Source organism: Rhinopithecus bieti, unplaced genomic scaffold, assembly GCF_001698545.2.
Source record: "Rhinopithecus bieti isolate Rb0 unplaced genomic scaffold, ASM169854v2 scaffold_30943, whole genome shotgun sequence".
Classification (NCBI taxonomy): Eukaryota; Metazoa; Chordata; class Mammalia; order Primates; family Cercopithecidae; genus Rhinopithecus; species Rhinopithecus bieti.
This window is the reverse complement of record NW_016813212.1, coordinates 62,142-78,073: the sequence shown is the minus strand read 5'-3', so window position 1 is coordinate 78,073 and position 15,932 is coordinate 62,142. Positions and strand designations below refer to the sequence as shown.

Below are 15,932 nucleotides of genomic sequence, written 5' to 3'. Positions count from 1 at the left end.
GCCCAAATGGCCTGTGTGGTTTCATGAAAACAGCTCAGCCTGGCAGCAAAATGTGGAGGCAACTCTGTAGAAATAATCTCAGAATTAAGTTTCCATAGAAATTTATTTTTGACCGTCTTCATTTCTCTCTGGCCTTCTCCAACCTACCTGTCCCTTCAGCAGCAACAATCCAAAAACATAGCTATCTACAGACACAATTCTGTTGCTCAGTCAACATCCAAACCACACAGCAGAGGGTTAGAGTCTGGATTGAGGCTGGAAGCCTCTTCCCTTTTTTATCATGGTGCATGATTTCTGCTGGGAATCTAAGGTTCTGAAGTTTTGGGTCATGTAAGAGGCTTCTGCACAGGTTCCATCCAATGGAAAGGGACACTTGCTTTATAGACTCTTAACACAGACCCAGGGGATCAATTCAGAAGGCGGGAGGGCGGGCTGGGGCATGGGGAAACAAACGGTGCTCAGGGGAATCTGCTCTCAGAATTTACTAATGAACTTAGAATATGGCTGCTCTGGCCTCATAAGCAAAACAATTTGCAAAAAATCTTCAGAGAAGATGACAAAATATTTATCTAAGAATTTACTCCTAAATAAATATTTGTGTCACTGTCAGTTGTTAATAATGTAGTTGGTAGCATCAATTGGGTAAATATTTTTGAGGGCTGATAAGTGGAGGGGAAGGCATCAAAGACAACTTTGTCACAATTTTGGTTAGTCCAGCCCCAGTCATCTATAAATGTCCAGCCTGTTCAGCAATTTTAATTTGCATTGAAATTTTGTTGCTAAAATACGCTCAGCTTTTGCACGGCACATGGGTAGCTCTGCACAGTGCGAATGTAGTGTGCTACATCAGAAGTCAGACAACTTAAATTCTAGCTGTAGTTCTGCTGCTGATGCAGGGATCTTGCACAATTCTTTTTCCTTTCCTGAGTCTTAATTTTTCAGCTTCTAATAGCACCTTATAGCTAATAATGGCATGGTGTGAACCAGGATGTCTTTTGTTTGTCTTAATTTCAATGTTTTAAGCTTCAAGAGTCTTTCCTTATACTTCTTGTATTCTGGAGTGAAGAGGTTTCTGCTTACTTTTTCCATGCCTTCCTGATCTCACCTGAAATCCATTCTCCCTTTTTGCCTGCTTTCCCTGAAGACTCCTAATCATTTCTATGTGCCATGATAGAAACCATCCCACAATGTCTTTCTCTGATTTTTTCCTAATGTGTTTTTCTTCAGATAAAACACCTAGAAGAGGAGATGGTATAGCAATATTACTATTGCAGATATATATAGATAATATGATATATACAGGGTTATAAAACACTCATGAAATGTATTTAAAAATGAACAAACTCAATACAACCCAAGGAATACCGAAGCAGAACTATTTAAGAATTACTGAAAAAGTGCATACAGATTTCATAACAAAAGAGAAACAAAACTGGTGGATGTGTAACACTGAACCATTCACATGTTCAGTAATTCATTTAGCAAATATTTGTGGAGTTTCTGCTATATGTTCGGCATGACACTGTTGAAGATGCTGAGATATGATTATGGGGAAGACAGAATGAAAACTTTTTGGCCGGGCGCGGTGGCTCAAGCCTGTAATCCCAGCACTTTGGGAGGCCGAGACGGGCGGATCACGAGGTCAGGAGATCGAGACCATCCTGGCTAACACGATGAAACCCCGTCTCTACTAAAAATACAAAAAAAAAAAAAAAAAAAAAAAAAAACTAGCCGGGCGAGGTGGCGGGCGCCTGTAGTCCCAGCTACTCGGGAGGCTGAGGCAGGAGAATGGCGTAAACCCGGGAGGCGGAGCTTGCAGTGAGCTGAGATCTGGCCACTGCACTCCAGCCTGGGCGACAGAGCGAGACTCCGTCTCAACAACAACAACAACAACAACAACAAAAAAGAAAACTTTTTTCGTCTTTTGCTTTTAATTAATTAAAAAATTCAATGTTTATTTTAGATTCAGAGGGTACATGTACAGGTTTGTTATATGGGTATATTGCATGATGCTGAGGTTTAGGGTACGATTGAACCAATCACCCAGGTAGTGAGTATAGTACCTGATAGGTAGTTTTTCAACCCTTGCCTCTTTCCATTCCTCCTTCCTTGTGTAGTCCTCTGTTTATTGTTCCCATCTTTATGTCCATGTATACCCGATGTTTAACTCATACGTGAGAACATGCAGTATCTGATTTTCTGTTTCTGCATTAATTCGTTTAGGATAATAGCCTCCTGCTGCAGTTACGTTGCTGCAAAGGACATGATATGGTTCTTTTCTGTGGCTGTATAGTATTTCATGGTATGTATGTACCATGTTTTCCTTATCCAGTCCTCCATTGATGGGCACCTAGGTTGATTCCATATCTTTGCTATTGTGAATGGTGCTGTGATGAACATATGAGTGCATGTCTTCTTGGTAGAACAATTTATTTTCCTTTGGATATATATATACTCAGTAATGGGTATTGGGTTGAATGGTAGTTCTATTTTTAGTTCTTTGAGAAATCTCCAAACTGCTGTCCACAATAGTTGAACTGATTTACATTCCCACCAACAGAGTATAAGCAGCTCCTTTTTTCCACAGCCTTGCCAACATTTGTTATGTTTTTACTTGGAAAATATTTATTATAATTACCATCACTATATCAATTTAATGTAATGAATTCTATTTAGGTATATAGCAATAGAATAAGGATTACGTATGTTCATGTCATAGTTGCAGTTTCTGTTTTTAAATTTAACTTTTAAGTTCAGGGGTACCTGTGCAGGTCTGTTGTATGGGTAATCTTGTTTCATGAGGTTTTGCTGTACATATTGTTTTGTCACCCAGGTATTAAGTCTAGTACCCATTAGTTATTTTTCCTGATTCTCTTCCTCCTCCCACCCTCCACCCTCTGACAGGCCCCAGTGTGTGTCATTCCCCTCTACGTGTCCATGTGTTATCATTAGACTCCCACTTATAAGTGAGAACATGTAATATTTAGTTTTCTGTTTCTGAATTAGTTTGCTAAGGATGATAGCCTCCAGTTCCAATCATGTTCCCACAAAATACATGATCTTGTTCTTTTTCTATGGCTGCATAGTATCTCATTGTGAATGTATATCACATTTTCTTTATCTAGTCTGCCATTGATGGGCATTTAGGTTGATTCCATGTCTTTGCTATTGTGAATAGTGCTGCAGTGAACATTCACGTGCATGTGTCTTTATAATAGAATGATTTATAATCCTTTGGGTATACACCCAGTAGTGGGATTACTGGGTCGAATGGTAGCTCTGCTTTTAGATCTTCGAGGAATTGCCACACTGTCTTCCACAATGGATGAATTTACACTCCCATCAACAGTGTATAAGTGTTTCATTTTCTCTGCAACCTTGCCAGCATTCATTATTTTTTGACTTAATAATCGCCATTCTGACTGGTGGGAGATGATATCTCATTGTATCTCATTGTGGTTTTCATTTGCATTTCTCTAATGATCAGTGATGTTGAGCTTTTTTCATATGATTGTTGGCTGCATGTATGCCATGCCTTCTTTTGAGTGTAATCCTCACAGAGAAATGGCGAAGTAACCGCTGAGCTAAAGCCAGCCCCATGCCTTCTTTTGAAATGTGTCTATTCATGTCCTTTTCCCACTTAAAGTAGTTTTTTCTTTTTTCTTGTAAATTTGTTTAAGTTCCTTATAGGTATGAGATAGTAGACCTTTGTAAAATGCATAGTTTGCAAAAATTTTCTCCCATTCTGTAGGTTGTCCATCCACTCTGTTGGCAGTTTTCTTTGCTGTTCTTTAGTTTAAATAGATCCCCTTTGTCAATTTTTGCTTTTGTTGCAATTGCTTTTGGTGTCTTTGTCATGAAATCTTTGCTTGTTCCTATGTCCAGAATGGTATTGCCTAAGTTGTCTTCCAGGGTTTTTATAGTTTTGGATTTTACATTTAAGTCTTTAATCCATCGTGAGTTTATTTTTGTATATGGTGTAAGGAAAGGGTCTAGTTTCAATCTTCTGCATATGGCTAGCTAGTTCCCCCAGTACCATTTATTGAATAGGGAGTCTTTTCCCCATTGCTTGTTTTTTTCAGCTTTGCCAAAGATTAGATGGTTGTAGGTGTGTGGTCTTATTTCTGGGCTCTCTATTCTGTTCCAGTGGTCTATGTGTCTGTTTTTGTACCAGTGTCATGCTGTTTTGGTTACTGTAGCCCTATAGTATAGTTTGAAGTCAGGTGGTGTGATGCCTCCAGCTTTGTTCTTTATGCTTAGGATTGCCTTGGATATTCGATGTCTTTTTTGGTTCCATATGAATTTTAAAATAGTTTTTTTCTAGTTCTTTGAAGAACAACAATGGTAGTTTAATAGGAATAGCATTGAATTTATAAATTGCTTTGGGCAGCATGGCCATTTTAAAGATATTGATTCTCCTGTTTATGAGCGTGGAATGTTTTTTCCATTTATTTGTGTCATTTCTGATTTTTGTCAGCAGTGTTTTGTTTTGTTTTTTTTGAGATGGAATCTTGCTCTTGCTCTGTCGCCCAGCCTGGAGTGCAGTGGCATGATCTTGGCTCACTGCAACCTCCGTCTCCTGGGTTCATGCCATTCTTCCACCTCAACCTCCTGAGTAACTGGGACTACAGGCGCCCATGACCATGCCAGGCTAATTTTGTTTTTGTATTTTTAGTAGAGATGGGGTTTCACTGTGTTAGCCAGGATGGTCTCGATCTCCCAACCTCATGATCTGCCTGCCTTGGCCTCCCAAAGTGCTGAGATTGTAAGTGTGAGCCACCATGCCCGGCCATCAGCATGTTTTATAGTGCTCCTTTTAGAGGTCTTTCACCTTCCTGATTAGCTGTGTTCCTAGGTATTTTGTTTATTTTGTGGCAATTTTGAATAGAATTTCATTTCTGATTTCACTCTTGGCTTGGCTGTTATTGGTGTACAGAAATGCTAGTGGCTTTTGTACATTGATTTTGTATCCTGAGACTTTGCTGAAGTTGTTTATCAGCTTAAGGAGCTTTTGGGCTGAGACGATGGGGTTTTCTAGATATAGGATCATGTCGTCTGCAAACAGAGATAGTTTGACTTCCTCTCTTCCTATTTGGATGCCCTTTATTTCTTTCTCTTGCTTCATTACCCTGATCAGGACTTCCAGTACTATGTTGAATGGAAGTTTAATCCTTTAAAACTTCTTTAGTTTAGTTGACGTTTCAATCCCTTAGCTTGCAGCTGTGACTCACTTTGGCTTAGGGGAAAGTCCCCTTTGATTGGTTGAAGTTTCAATCTCTTAGCTTGCAGCTATGACTTATTTTGGCTTAGGGGAAAGTCCCCTTAGGGAAGTTTCTATTGACCCAGGAAGTACAGCCAACTTAGTCACTTAGTCCCTGGGTACCCCCTCTCAACAGGAAAGCCCATGCTGTTGGGAAGTTGGGCGATGATCATTCTATCTACTTCCTGCTGAACTGGGGTATAGAAGGGGCTCTGGAGTTGAGGTTTCCTTGGGAGGTGAGTCTTCAGCGTTGTGGTGTGAGAACGGGTTGGCGGGTCGGTCTAGGGGTCCTTGATAGTAGGTGCTAGTGGTGGTCACTTGGGGCTCTATTTGCAGAACCATTTAAAGTTTCATGGATTCTATTGTGGAAAAGACAAATGTTATGAGGTTAAAAATGCAGGGTCCAAAGATAAGAAACACCACAATAGCTACCAAGGGTCCCAAGAAGGGGAGAAGCCAGGGTATCCATTGGTTGACAATACTCCAAGGTCCTGTGTTTTGGATCTCTTGTGCCTGGCGCTGTATCTGGTCTGGAAGCTCTTTAATCTCATGAATTGATTAGTGAAATAACAGCACTCTTCTAGAAAAATACAAGTTCCACCTCTTTCAGCTGTTAATAAATTTAAGGCTCCCCGATTTTGAAGGGCTAGTGCTGCTAAAGAGTTACGCTGACTTTGTAAGGTGACCAGTGAATTTGCAACTCATACCATGTTATCATTTAACTCTTGTGATAATTTGTAATAGAATTGGGTGGAGGTGGTAATGCCTCCAGTGCTGGTTTCTAGTCCTCCTAGTATCCCAGCCCCAATAATGAATGGCAGGACAGTCCAGGTAAGTTGAGATGCTGGGTTTGACAGATCTTTAAAGGCAAATAAAAATTGAGAGTCAGGATGAAGAGGGATGAAGAAGAAAGTGTCCTTAAGATTCAGGACTGTAAGCCATTCTGCTTCCTCTGGTATCTGGGAGAGTAGAGTATAAGGATTAGGTACAACTGGATACAGTGGAACAACTGCCTCGTTGATAATTCTGAGGTCTTGCACTAACCTCCATTGTCTGTTGGGTTTTTGTATGCCTAGAATAGGAGTGTTGCATGGACTATTGCATGACTTTACTAATCCCTGTGCTTTTAGGTCTTTGACAATCTTTTGTAACCCTTGTTGGGCTTCTGGTTTGAGGGGGTATTGCCTTTGATAGGTAAAGGAGGTAGGATACTTTAATTTAACTTGAACTGGACAAACTTTTTTGCTCATTTGTATTGTCCTTCCTCTGCCCAGACTTCAGGATTAACTCCTCCCTCCTCGAGTAGAGGAAGGAGAAAAGGAATTTCTTTTCCTATATTCTAGTATATAATGGCCCTTGCTTTAGCTAATATGTCCCTCCATAGTAAAGGAGTAGGGCTTTTAGGCATAATAAGAAAGGCATGTGAGAAAAATAAGGTTCCCCTGTCACAACTTAGGGGGTGAGAGAAATACCTAGTGACTGGCTGTTCTAGGACCCCTTTGATGGTGATAGAACTGGAGGACAGAAGAGTAAAACCCAGAAGGCCATGCCAGTGTCCAGGAGGAAGTTAGTTTCCTGGCTTTCAATGCTTAAGCTTAGCCAGGGCTCTGTGGGGGTGATGGCATGGGCTGGCACCTGCCCCAGGCACCTTCAGTCATGTTGTTAGACCATCTGGTTAGTGGCCTCAGGCCCAGAGGACCTTTGCCCTCAGGGTCAGTGTGCCTTCCAGTGATCCCCCTAGCACAAGGGACATGGATGAGGGGATGGCTTATTTTTGTTTGTGCAGTCCTTTTTGAAGTGCCCCTGTAAGCTGCACTGATAACAAGCTGTTAGGTGGGTTGCCTGTCCAGCCCTTCTTTCTTTCTTTTTTTTTTTTTTTAATTCTATGGTAAACTTTATGTACTTAGGAATTAATACCAACTCATGATTAGCAAAAAATAAACATCTTTACATCGAGTAGTTTTTCCTTTAATAAAAAAGGGTGGAATGTGTATAATGGACAAAGGATAATCAATTTTTGCCAAATGAGGCTAGTAAGAATCCCAACAATTCAAAATCATTATTCACTGGTCCATTAATCACAGGACAATACATACAAACGAAACTTACCTGGCTGGGCACGGTGGCTCATGCCTGTAATCCCAGCACTTTGGGAGGCCGAGACAGGCAAATCATGAGGTCAAGAGTTCAAGACCAGCCTAGCCAACATGGCAAAACCCTGTCTCTACTAAAAATACAAAGAATTAGCTGGACGTAGTGGCGGGCACCTGTAGTCCCAGCCACTGAGGAGACTGAGGCAGGAGAACTGCCCAAACCCAGGAGGCGGAGGTTGCAGTGAGCCGAGACCACACCACTACACTCCAGCCTGGGCAACAGAGTGAGACTCCATCTCAAAAAAAGATAATAATGAAGTAAAAAAAAATTAAACTTACCTACATATTAAAAAACATTAAAATTCAACCATGAATCCAGCACATTATCAAATGAATAGACAAAAATTCTACCAACAGACTTAATATCATTGTCTATGAAACTCAAGTGCTACTGCTTAAAGAGCATTGACAGAACTCTCACCTCAAGGTTTCCCTTCAAAACAGGTGAAATGCATACTCAAGACTCTTTAAGAATGAACCACTGATAAAAACAATATACTTGTAACTTGTGTAACATTTCATACATTTTTTTCAAGCACTGCACCATAATTAATTTGCATCGGGCTTTCCAAATTAGAAAAGCTTCACTTATAGAACTTCTTTCCCGTGGGAGTTTTCACATGACTTTTCAAGTAAATGTGAAAACTTACAATATTCTTGCAGTTTCTAAACTATTAGAGTTTTAATTCTGTGTGCGATCTTGTATGTACAAGGTCCAGGGAGCTACAGTGTGCATTTTCATATGTCCTTGAGTGAGTATGAGAGAAATGAAACATTCCCACATTCTGGATATTCATAGGGTATTTCTCAGGAAAGAGCTGATGTCTTCAAATGGAACTAACACAACTGAAGGCCTTACCACAAATTTAGATTCAAAAGGCTTTTCTCCACTCTGATTCCTCCCAAATCTTCAAAAACAGGAAAATCTGAAGGCTTGACCACATTTCCTACATTCTTAAGGTTTCTCTGCAGTGTGAGCTCTTTCATGTTTATGAGGAAATGGGAAAGAGCAAATGTTTTACCACATTTCTTACATTCAAGGGGCTTTATTTATTTGTTTATTTTTTGAGATAGAGTCTCACTCTGTCACCAGGCTCGAGTGCAGTGGCACAATCTCAGCTCACTGCAACCTCCGCCTCCTGGACTCAAGCGATTCTCCTGCCTCAGCCTCCTGAGTAACCGGGACTACAAGCATATGCTACCACACCCAGCTAATTTTTGTATTTTTACAAAATTTAGCTGGTTTCACCAAGTTGGCCAGGATGGTCTCGATCTCCTGACCTCGTGATCCGCATGCACAGGGCTTCCCCCCAACCCCCCGTGGCTTTTTATGTCCTTGAAAAAGAACTAAGACAACTGAAATGTGCCACCATGCCCAGCTAATTGTTTTTTATTTATTAATTTTTTTTGAGACGGAGTCTCGCTCTGTCGCCCAGGCTGGAGTGCAGTGGTGCGATCTTGGCTCACTGCAAGCTCTGCCTCCTGGGTTCATGCCATTCTCCTGCCTCAGCCTCCCGAGCAGCCAGTGTGAGCCACCGCACCTGGCATTATTTTATTTTTTGTAGAGACAGGGTTTCACCATGTTGCCCAGGTTGTTTCACATTGTTTTAATCCAGGCTGGTTATGAACTCCTGGGCTCAAGCAATACACACACCTTGGCCTCCCAAAGTGCTGGGACCACAGGCTGAGTCACCACACCCAGCCTCTATATCATGACTTCTTTCATGGCGAGTAAGGTGACTGGAACGAGTGTAGGCTTTACCGCATCTCTTACATTCATAGGGTTTTTCTCCAGTATGAATTCTTTCGTGGAGGTGAAGGGAACTGAGGCGACTGAAGGCTTGGTCACATTGTTTACATTCATAGGGTTTCTCTCCAGTATGAGTACTTCTATGGTTACAAAGGGAACTCAAACGACTAAAGGCTTTGCCACATTGTTTACATTCATAGGGTCTCTCTCCAGTATGAATGCTTCCATGGTAATGAAGGGAAGTAGAACAGCTGAAGGCATTATCACATTTGGTACATTTATAGAGTCTTTCTCCAGTGTGAGTCCTTTCATGTGTCTTAAAAGAACAAGAAAATCTGAGTGTTTTCCCATGTTCCTTACATTCGTAGAGTTTCTCTCCAGTGTGAGTTCGTTCATGTATTAGACAAGAACCGGAAACAGTGAACACTTTACCACATTGTTTACATTTATAGGGTTTCTCTCCTGTGTGAGTTCTCTGATGTCTTTCAAATGAATTGAGAAAATAAAAAGCTTTCCCACATATTGTACATTTATAAGCTGGATTTCCACTGTGCATTATCATGTGTCTTCTAGCGCCTGGAACAGAAATGAAGAATTTCCCACATTGTTCACATTTATATTGCTTCTCTCCATATGGTTTGTATCCTGAGTGAGCTAGGATGTGCCTATTAAGGAGAGAATGACATACTTTTCCACAAATACTGTATTCCCATTGTTTTAATCCAGTAGAAATGTTCTCATTCAGATCAAGATTTGGAATTTGGCTGAGAACTTGTCCATACTGACTACCTTCTTTGCTTTCACACAGCCTCTGTACCATATGATTTCTACAGAAGCCAGGTTCCTGCAGGTTTCCTGCATCACTTCTCTGTAGAGATTCTTCTGAGAAGAATCTAGCAAAACCCATTCCTCCTGGGTAAAGTTCACAGCCACATCCTCAAACACCATGGAATCCATTCCTCGGCTTCCTGGGTGTCCTGCTGTCAGCTAGGGATGTCCCAATACCCGCAGGTCACAGGGTGGCAGAGGCTGCTGCAGAGCCACCTGGGCCTCACAGAGCCGAGAAGTAGCCACCCTTCTTTCTTTTAGAGCCACGGAAGTTCATCTGCCTCAGGGCCATGACTAAGGCGGTGGCCCTTTTTTGTCTCATCTGTTTCATTCAGGCTGCTCCTCCTTATCCCTATTATAAAACACCAAAGTTGCCAAATTCAGTAGAGTTTTCAAATTTTGATTGGGGCCCAGGGCAGACTTCTGAAGTTTTTTTTTAAATGTCTGCATCTGACTGAGTAAGATTCTTTAAGATTAGTTGGCCTTTAATAGAGTCAGGTGACAAGGAGGTATGCTTTCTTAATGCCTCCTTTAGCCTCTCTAAAAATGCCATAGTGTTTTCTTCCTTTCCCTGTGTTATGGTGGACATCACTGAGTAATTCATTGACTTTTTTTCCTGATCTTTCTTAATCCCTCTAGTATACAAGTCAGTAAATGCCTGTGACTCCAGTCTCCATGCTCCGAATCGAGGTCCCAATAAGGATCCACATTGGGAACCTACTGTTAGCCTGTGGGGAATTGTTCCCTTTCTTCTGATGTCATTTTATCATTTATCTGGCTTAGGTACCAGAGATCCCCAAACTCCTGGGCTGTAGCCAAGGCAGCCTTTTTTTCACTGGGACATAATGTGTGACCTAATAACAACATAATATCTCTCCACGCTAAGTCAAAAGGTTGTTCCAATCCCTGTAAGACGTCTATGTATCCATCAGGATTATCTGAGAATTTTCCTAGTTCAGGTTTGATTTGTTTTAAATCTGAGAGAGAAAAACAGGTCCTCCTCGCTGGGCCAAAGTCTCCTCCTCCTCCTTGGAGAGGACACAATTGAGGGCCATTGGCGCCTTTCTGTTCCTTGACTATCTTTTTGTCTGGTTCCTTTTGGGCTGTTAGGGTCAAAGGATAGTCCTTACTAGTGGGAGGGGGAGCTGTGGGGAGACCTGGGTATGGGGTATGCTTTGAGGACCCCGGTATGATGTAAATTACACTTTTTACATAATTGTGGGTTATCCCTTAGTGAGAAAAAAACCTGTACATATGGCACTTCACTCCATTTGCCCTCTCTTTTACAAAAGAGATCTAGCTGTAGGATGGTATTATAGTTTATACTTTCCTTGGATGGCCATGTCTGTCCTCTGGGAAGAGGATATTGTGGCCAGGTGGTGCTGCAGAAAAATATAAGTCGCTTCTTCTTCAGCGTTTGAGGGTCAAATTGGTCCCAGTTATCCAGGATACACCTTGGGGTGGCTTCGCTTTTGAGGGAACATCTCCCATCTGAAAGGAGCAGCCCTAGTCATCCCCTCCTGAGCACAAACCCTAGGGTGTCCCCTATGGTCCTAGCGTCCTTCTCTTTCCAGGGTGCGCAGTCACCCATGGAACGCTTCTTATCGGATTTAATTGAGCTTACCGACTTAGAAGTTTTGCCCAGACTAATTTCCTACCCTTTTTTAGTCACAAAAAAAGGGGGCTGGTGCTGCTGGATTTTAGTAGCTCCTTACCAGCATGCCCACAATTGCCTTTGCATCTGTGAGTGGGTCTTAGGTTCACGGTGTATTTTGAGTTCAGAGACCAGGCACCAGGTATCATATTTCTGGGCATGGAGCTGTTCCAGCAAGATAAATTCCTTGAAAATGGCACTGAAGCACAACAGTTTTAGGGTAGGCAGTGGCAAATTGGAGGACCAAGGTTGCAGCAGTTTTCATACCCAAATTTTCTGTCCCCTATTTGCCCTCATAAGAATGTTCATTGACCTTTGGACTTGAATTGGGGACCTATTGTCTATTATATTGTTTTTGGCCCATATGTCTGACTGCTTCAAGTGGAGAAGCTCTACAGTTCTAATCGCTGATCCCAGACAGGAAAGGTGGTAATTAAAGTAGCCTCTACAACCTGGAGTAAGTTGAGGGCAACAAAAGGAAAAGTGTCTTAGGTCTTCTGTCAGCCACTGACATGCCTTTTGATGTCCTGGATAATGCCTTGGGTACAGGTTATGAGGGACAGGTCCCGTATAAGTATATTGATACCCATTTACATAAGAATAAGCCTGGGGGCACCATAGGCAAGGGTCTTTGGATTGCCACCACACTCGACTTAGGCTCCTAGCCAAAAGATTCTTAGGCTCACGGGTAGGAAAGATCCTAGAGGAGAGGGCCTCAAGAAAGTCTTCTCTGAGGACGTTAGGACCCAGGAGGCATGGATCAGAAAGGGCAGGGAACTCACGCATGGGCGATTGCAGAGTAGAGGCTTGTCGCTCTGCCATGATCTCCACCGGGTCAGTGCGGGAAGTTCGGGATGAGAGTTTTCCACCTCTAGCCAGAGAAGATAGAACAGAATAGCAAGTGAAAGGGGTCTGATGTTATTCACCACTTTGGAGAAATCCCGGATGGGCCCCCAGAAATGAGACGAGAAGTCTTTGAGACACGAGAAGTCTTCCCCTAATCAAAGGTATTTTCTCGATTGAAGGGTTAGTGGTCTCACAGGCTTTAAGGAATGAAGCCCTGGATGGCAGTGGCGAGTGTTACAGCTCAATTAGAGAAAAACGTGGACCCAAAGAGTGTGAGGCGGCAGGATTTATTAAAGTGAAAGTGAAAGTAAAGCTTCCACATGGTGGAAGTGGATCCGGAAGGGTTTCCCAGGTCCTCACTCTTATTTGGCTTTTAGGGTTTGAGCTCGGAGTTCTACTGTTAGCCTTATGGGGATTTCTTTGTAGGTGACCTGTCCTTTCTCTATAGATGCCTTTAATATTTTTTCTTTCAGTTTTACTTTCAAAAATCTGATGATAATGTATCTTGGGGATGATCTTGTTGCATAGAATCTTGCAGGAGTTCTCTGTATTTCCTGAATTTGACTGTTGGCCTCCAGCAAGATTGGCGGTTTTCATGGACAATATCCTAAAATATATTTTCCAGGTTGTGTACTTTCTCCCCCTTCCTTTCAGGGATGCCAATGATTTATAGATTTGGCCTCTTTACATAATTCCATACTTCTTGGAGGTTTTTTTCATTCTTTTTTATTCTTTTTTTAAATTTTTGTCTGATTATCTTATTTCAGAGAACCAGTCTTCAAGTTTGAGATTCTTTCTTCAGCTTGGTTTATTCCACCGTTAATACTTGTGATTGCATTGTGAAATTCTTGTATTGTGTTATTTAGCTCTGTCAGACCTCTTAGGTTCTTTCTTATAGCAGATATTTTGTCCTTCAGCTCCTGTATCACTTTGTTGTGATTATTATTTTCTTGGATTGGGTTTTGCCATCCTCCTGAATCCCAGTGATGTTTATTCCTATCCATATTCTGAATTCTATTTCTGTAATTCCAGCTAGTTTGGCCTGGTTAGAAACTCTTGTTAGAGAACTGGTGTGGTCGTTCGGAGGACATGTGACACTCTAGCTATTTGAGTTACCAGAGTACTTGCATTGGTTCTTTCTCATCTCTGTGTGTGGGTGTTCCTTTAACTGCAGTGTAGATTGAGTACAATCAAGAGACTTCTTTTCTGCATGTTTTCACCAGGCTAAAATCTTGTGTAGGGTCTTTATTTGAAGCTGACTTCTTGTCTCTGGTTTCAGAGGAGGGTATGTTAGTGAGGTATTTTGGCATTGAAGCTTTGGAGTGTGATCCAGCAGGTGACACTTAGGCTTACTGGTAAGTTGATAGACTCACCGCTTAGTTGTGTGACTCCCCTATGTTTCCTCAAGTTGTAGCCATGTTCCCTCTCAGTGCACTTAAAGTGTGGTTTCCTCTCTCCCTTGAGTGCTGGCTGTAGTTCACAACTTGGCACTCCTGGGCTGCCCACTGCAGCTCTGGAGTGATCTCAGTGTTTATACTCTTTCCCCAGCTTAGAGGCAGCAGAGGAAGATATCTTAGTAGTGGTTGTGGCCAAGGGTTGCTTTCTTGACTCCTGAGGGTTCCATCTCAGAGAGATGCAGGTCAGCAATCGCTCAGTGCAGTCAGCCCAGGATGAAGGATTTGTGCTGTGGGCCCAAGCAAGGGGTTCCCTGTCTGGTAATGAACCATGGGGGTGGTGTGGGACCTGGGGGAGATGGACTAGTCTCCTCTCCTTGAGTTGACTGCAGCTTGTTGGATGTGTGAATAAGGCACTTAGGGTCTTTGCTCCCTTGTTAGTCTGAGGGTGGCAAGGGCAGTTTCATTGCAGAGGCAGTGGCAGAAAGGTTTTCAGCTGATCTGAAAGGCTCTGTCCAGGGAGTTGCTGAGTTCGTACTGGCTCAATAGCTCTGGTAGTGGGGTGGCTGGAAGTCCAGGCCTGGGGGACCTTCCTAGTGAGGAGATATGGGAACAGTCTGGCCACTTTTCCATATGGCTGCTGTGGTATGCTTGGAGCCACTTCAGTTCCTTGTGTTCTCAGATTTTCCAGAACCTGGAGATGTCACCAGTGAATGGTGTGAAATAGCAAAGATGACAGCCTGTCACTCCCTCTGAGAGCTTTGTCCCAGGGAGGTACAGACCTGTTGCCAGCCCAAAGGCACCTGAAGGAAGTGGCTGGAGACCCCAGCTAGGAGGTCCTGCCCAGTGAGGAGGAATGGGATTGGGACTTGCTTAAAAAAACTGTCTGGCCATGTTTTGCTAGAGCAGCTGTACTGTGCGGAGGGTCCACTTCAGGCCCCATTGACCTAAGACACTCTGAAGCCCAAAGGCTGGAAAGGCTAACTCGTCCAAAAAGCAAACATGGTAGCCTTCCCCTCCCTTTGAGAGTGCCATCCTGGTGGGGATTTCAGATTTCTGTTGGTTGAAGAGCTCAGGTGGGGGTGGCTGGAGGCACCAGTTGGGAGGTCCTGCCCAGTAAGGAGGAATGGGATTGGATGCCTGGTTAAAGCAGCAGTCTGGCTGTGTTTTGATAGAGCAGCTGTGCTGTGTTGGGGGATCTCTTTTCCCCCAGGTCAACTCAGACCCTCCAAAGCTTGAAAGCTAGAATGGCTAAGGTGCTCAAACAGCAAAGATGGTGGCCTGCCTCTCCCTGTGGGAGCTGTCTTAGGGAGATGCAGTGCCACTACTGGTAGCTGGCTGGAATCGCAAGCCAGTGGGTCTTATCTTGTGAGTTGTTATGGAAGTGGGGCCTTGCGGGTTGTTATGGAACAACTGTTTGGGTGAATTAGCCTTTCCAGCCTTTGGGCCTCAGAGTGTCTGAGGTCAATGGGGCCTGAAGTGGACCCTCGGCACAGCACAGCTGCTCTACCAAAACATGGCCAGACTGCTTTTTTAAGCAAGTACCAATCCCATTCCTTCTCACTGGACAGGACCTCCCAGCTGGGGTCTCCAGTCACTTCCTACAGGTGCCTTTGGGCTGGCAACAGGTCTGTACCTCCCTGGGCTGTTGCTGCTCAGTATCCTGGATTCAGCCTCTTTCCTAGGGGTATGTACAGGAACCTAACCTCCCACTTTGCTGGAGCTACAGCTACTTTTGCCAAAAAGCCTGAGTATTTAATGCTCCAGAGTCTCCCTGCATGCCTCAGTGGCTGCTCTGCTGAGACTCCACATAGCTCTGTTTGTCAGACTGAAGACCGAAGGCCCTGGTGCAGTGGGTTCACAAGGAGATCTCTTGACCCAAGGGTTGCAAATATATGTGGGAGAAGAGTAATTTCCTGGGGCTGCTCATTCATTCACTGCTTCCCTGGGCAGGAGAGGGTTCCCCAGGCTCCATGTTGCTCCCAGGTGGGCTGTTTTCTTTTTTTTTATTTTTTTTATTTTTTTTATTTTTTTTATTTTTTTTATT

The 15,932-nt window shown here is 43.0% G+C and overlaps 1 protein-coding gene across 1 annotated transcript; it reads right to left on the bottom strand.

The window, feature by feature from the left end:
- Positions 1-9,031: 9,031 nt before the first annotated feature.
- LOC108512548 (zinc finger protein 669-like) lies at positions 9,032-10,120 on the bottom strand. The gene is given in 2 exon segments (XM_017847823.1): positions 9,032-9,992; positions 9,995-10,120. Coding segments are annotated over 2 exon segments (1,068 nt in total). The 3' UTR covers positions 9,032-9,050.
- Between the last annotated feature and the right edge of the window lie 5,812 nt (positions 10,121-15,932).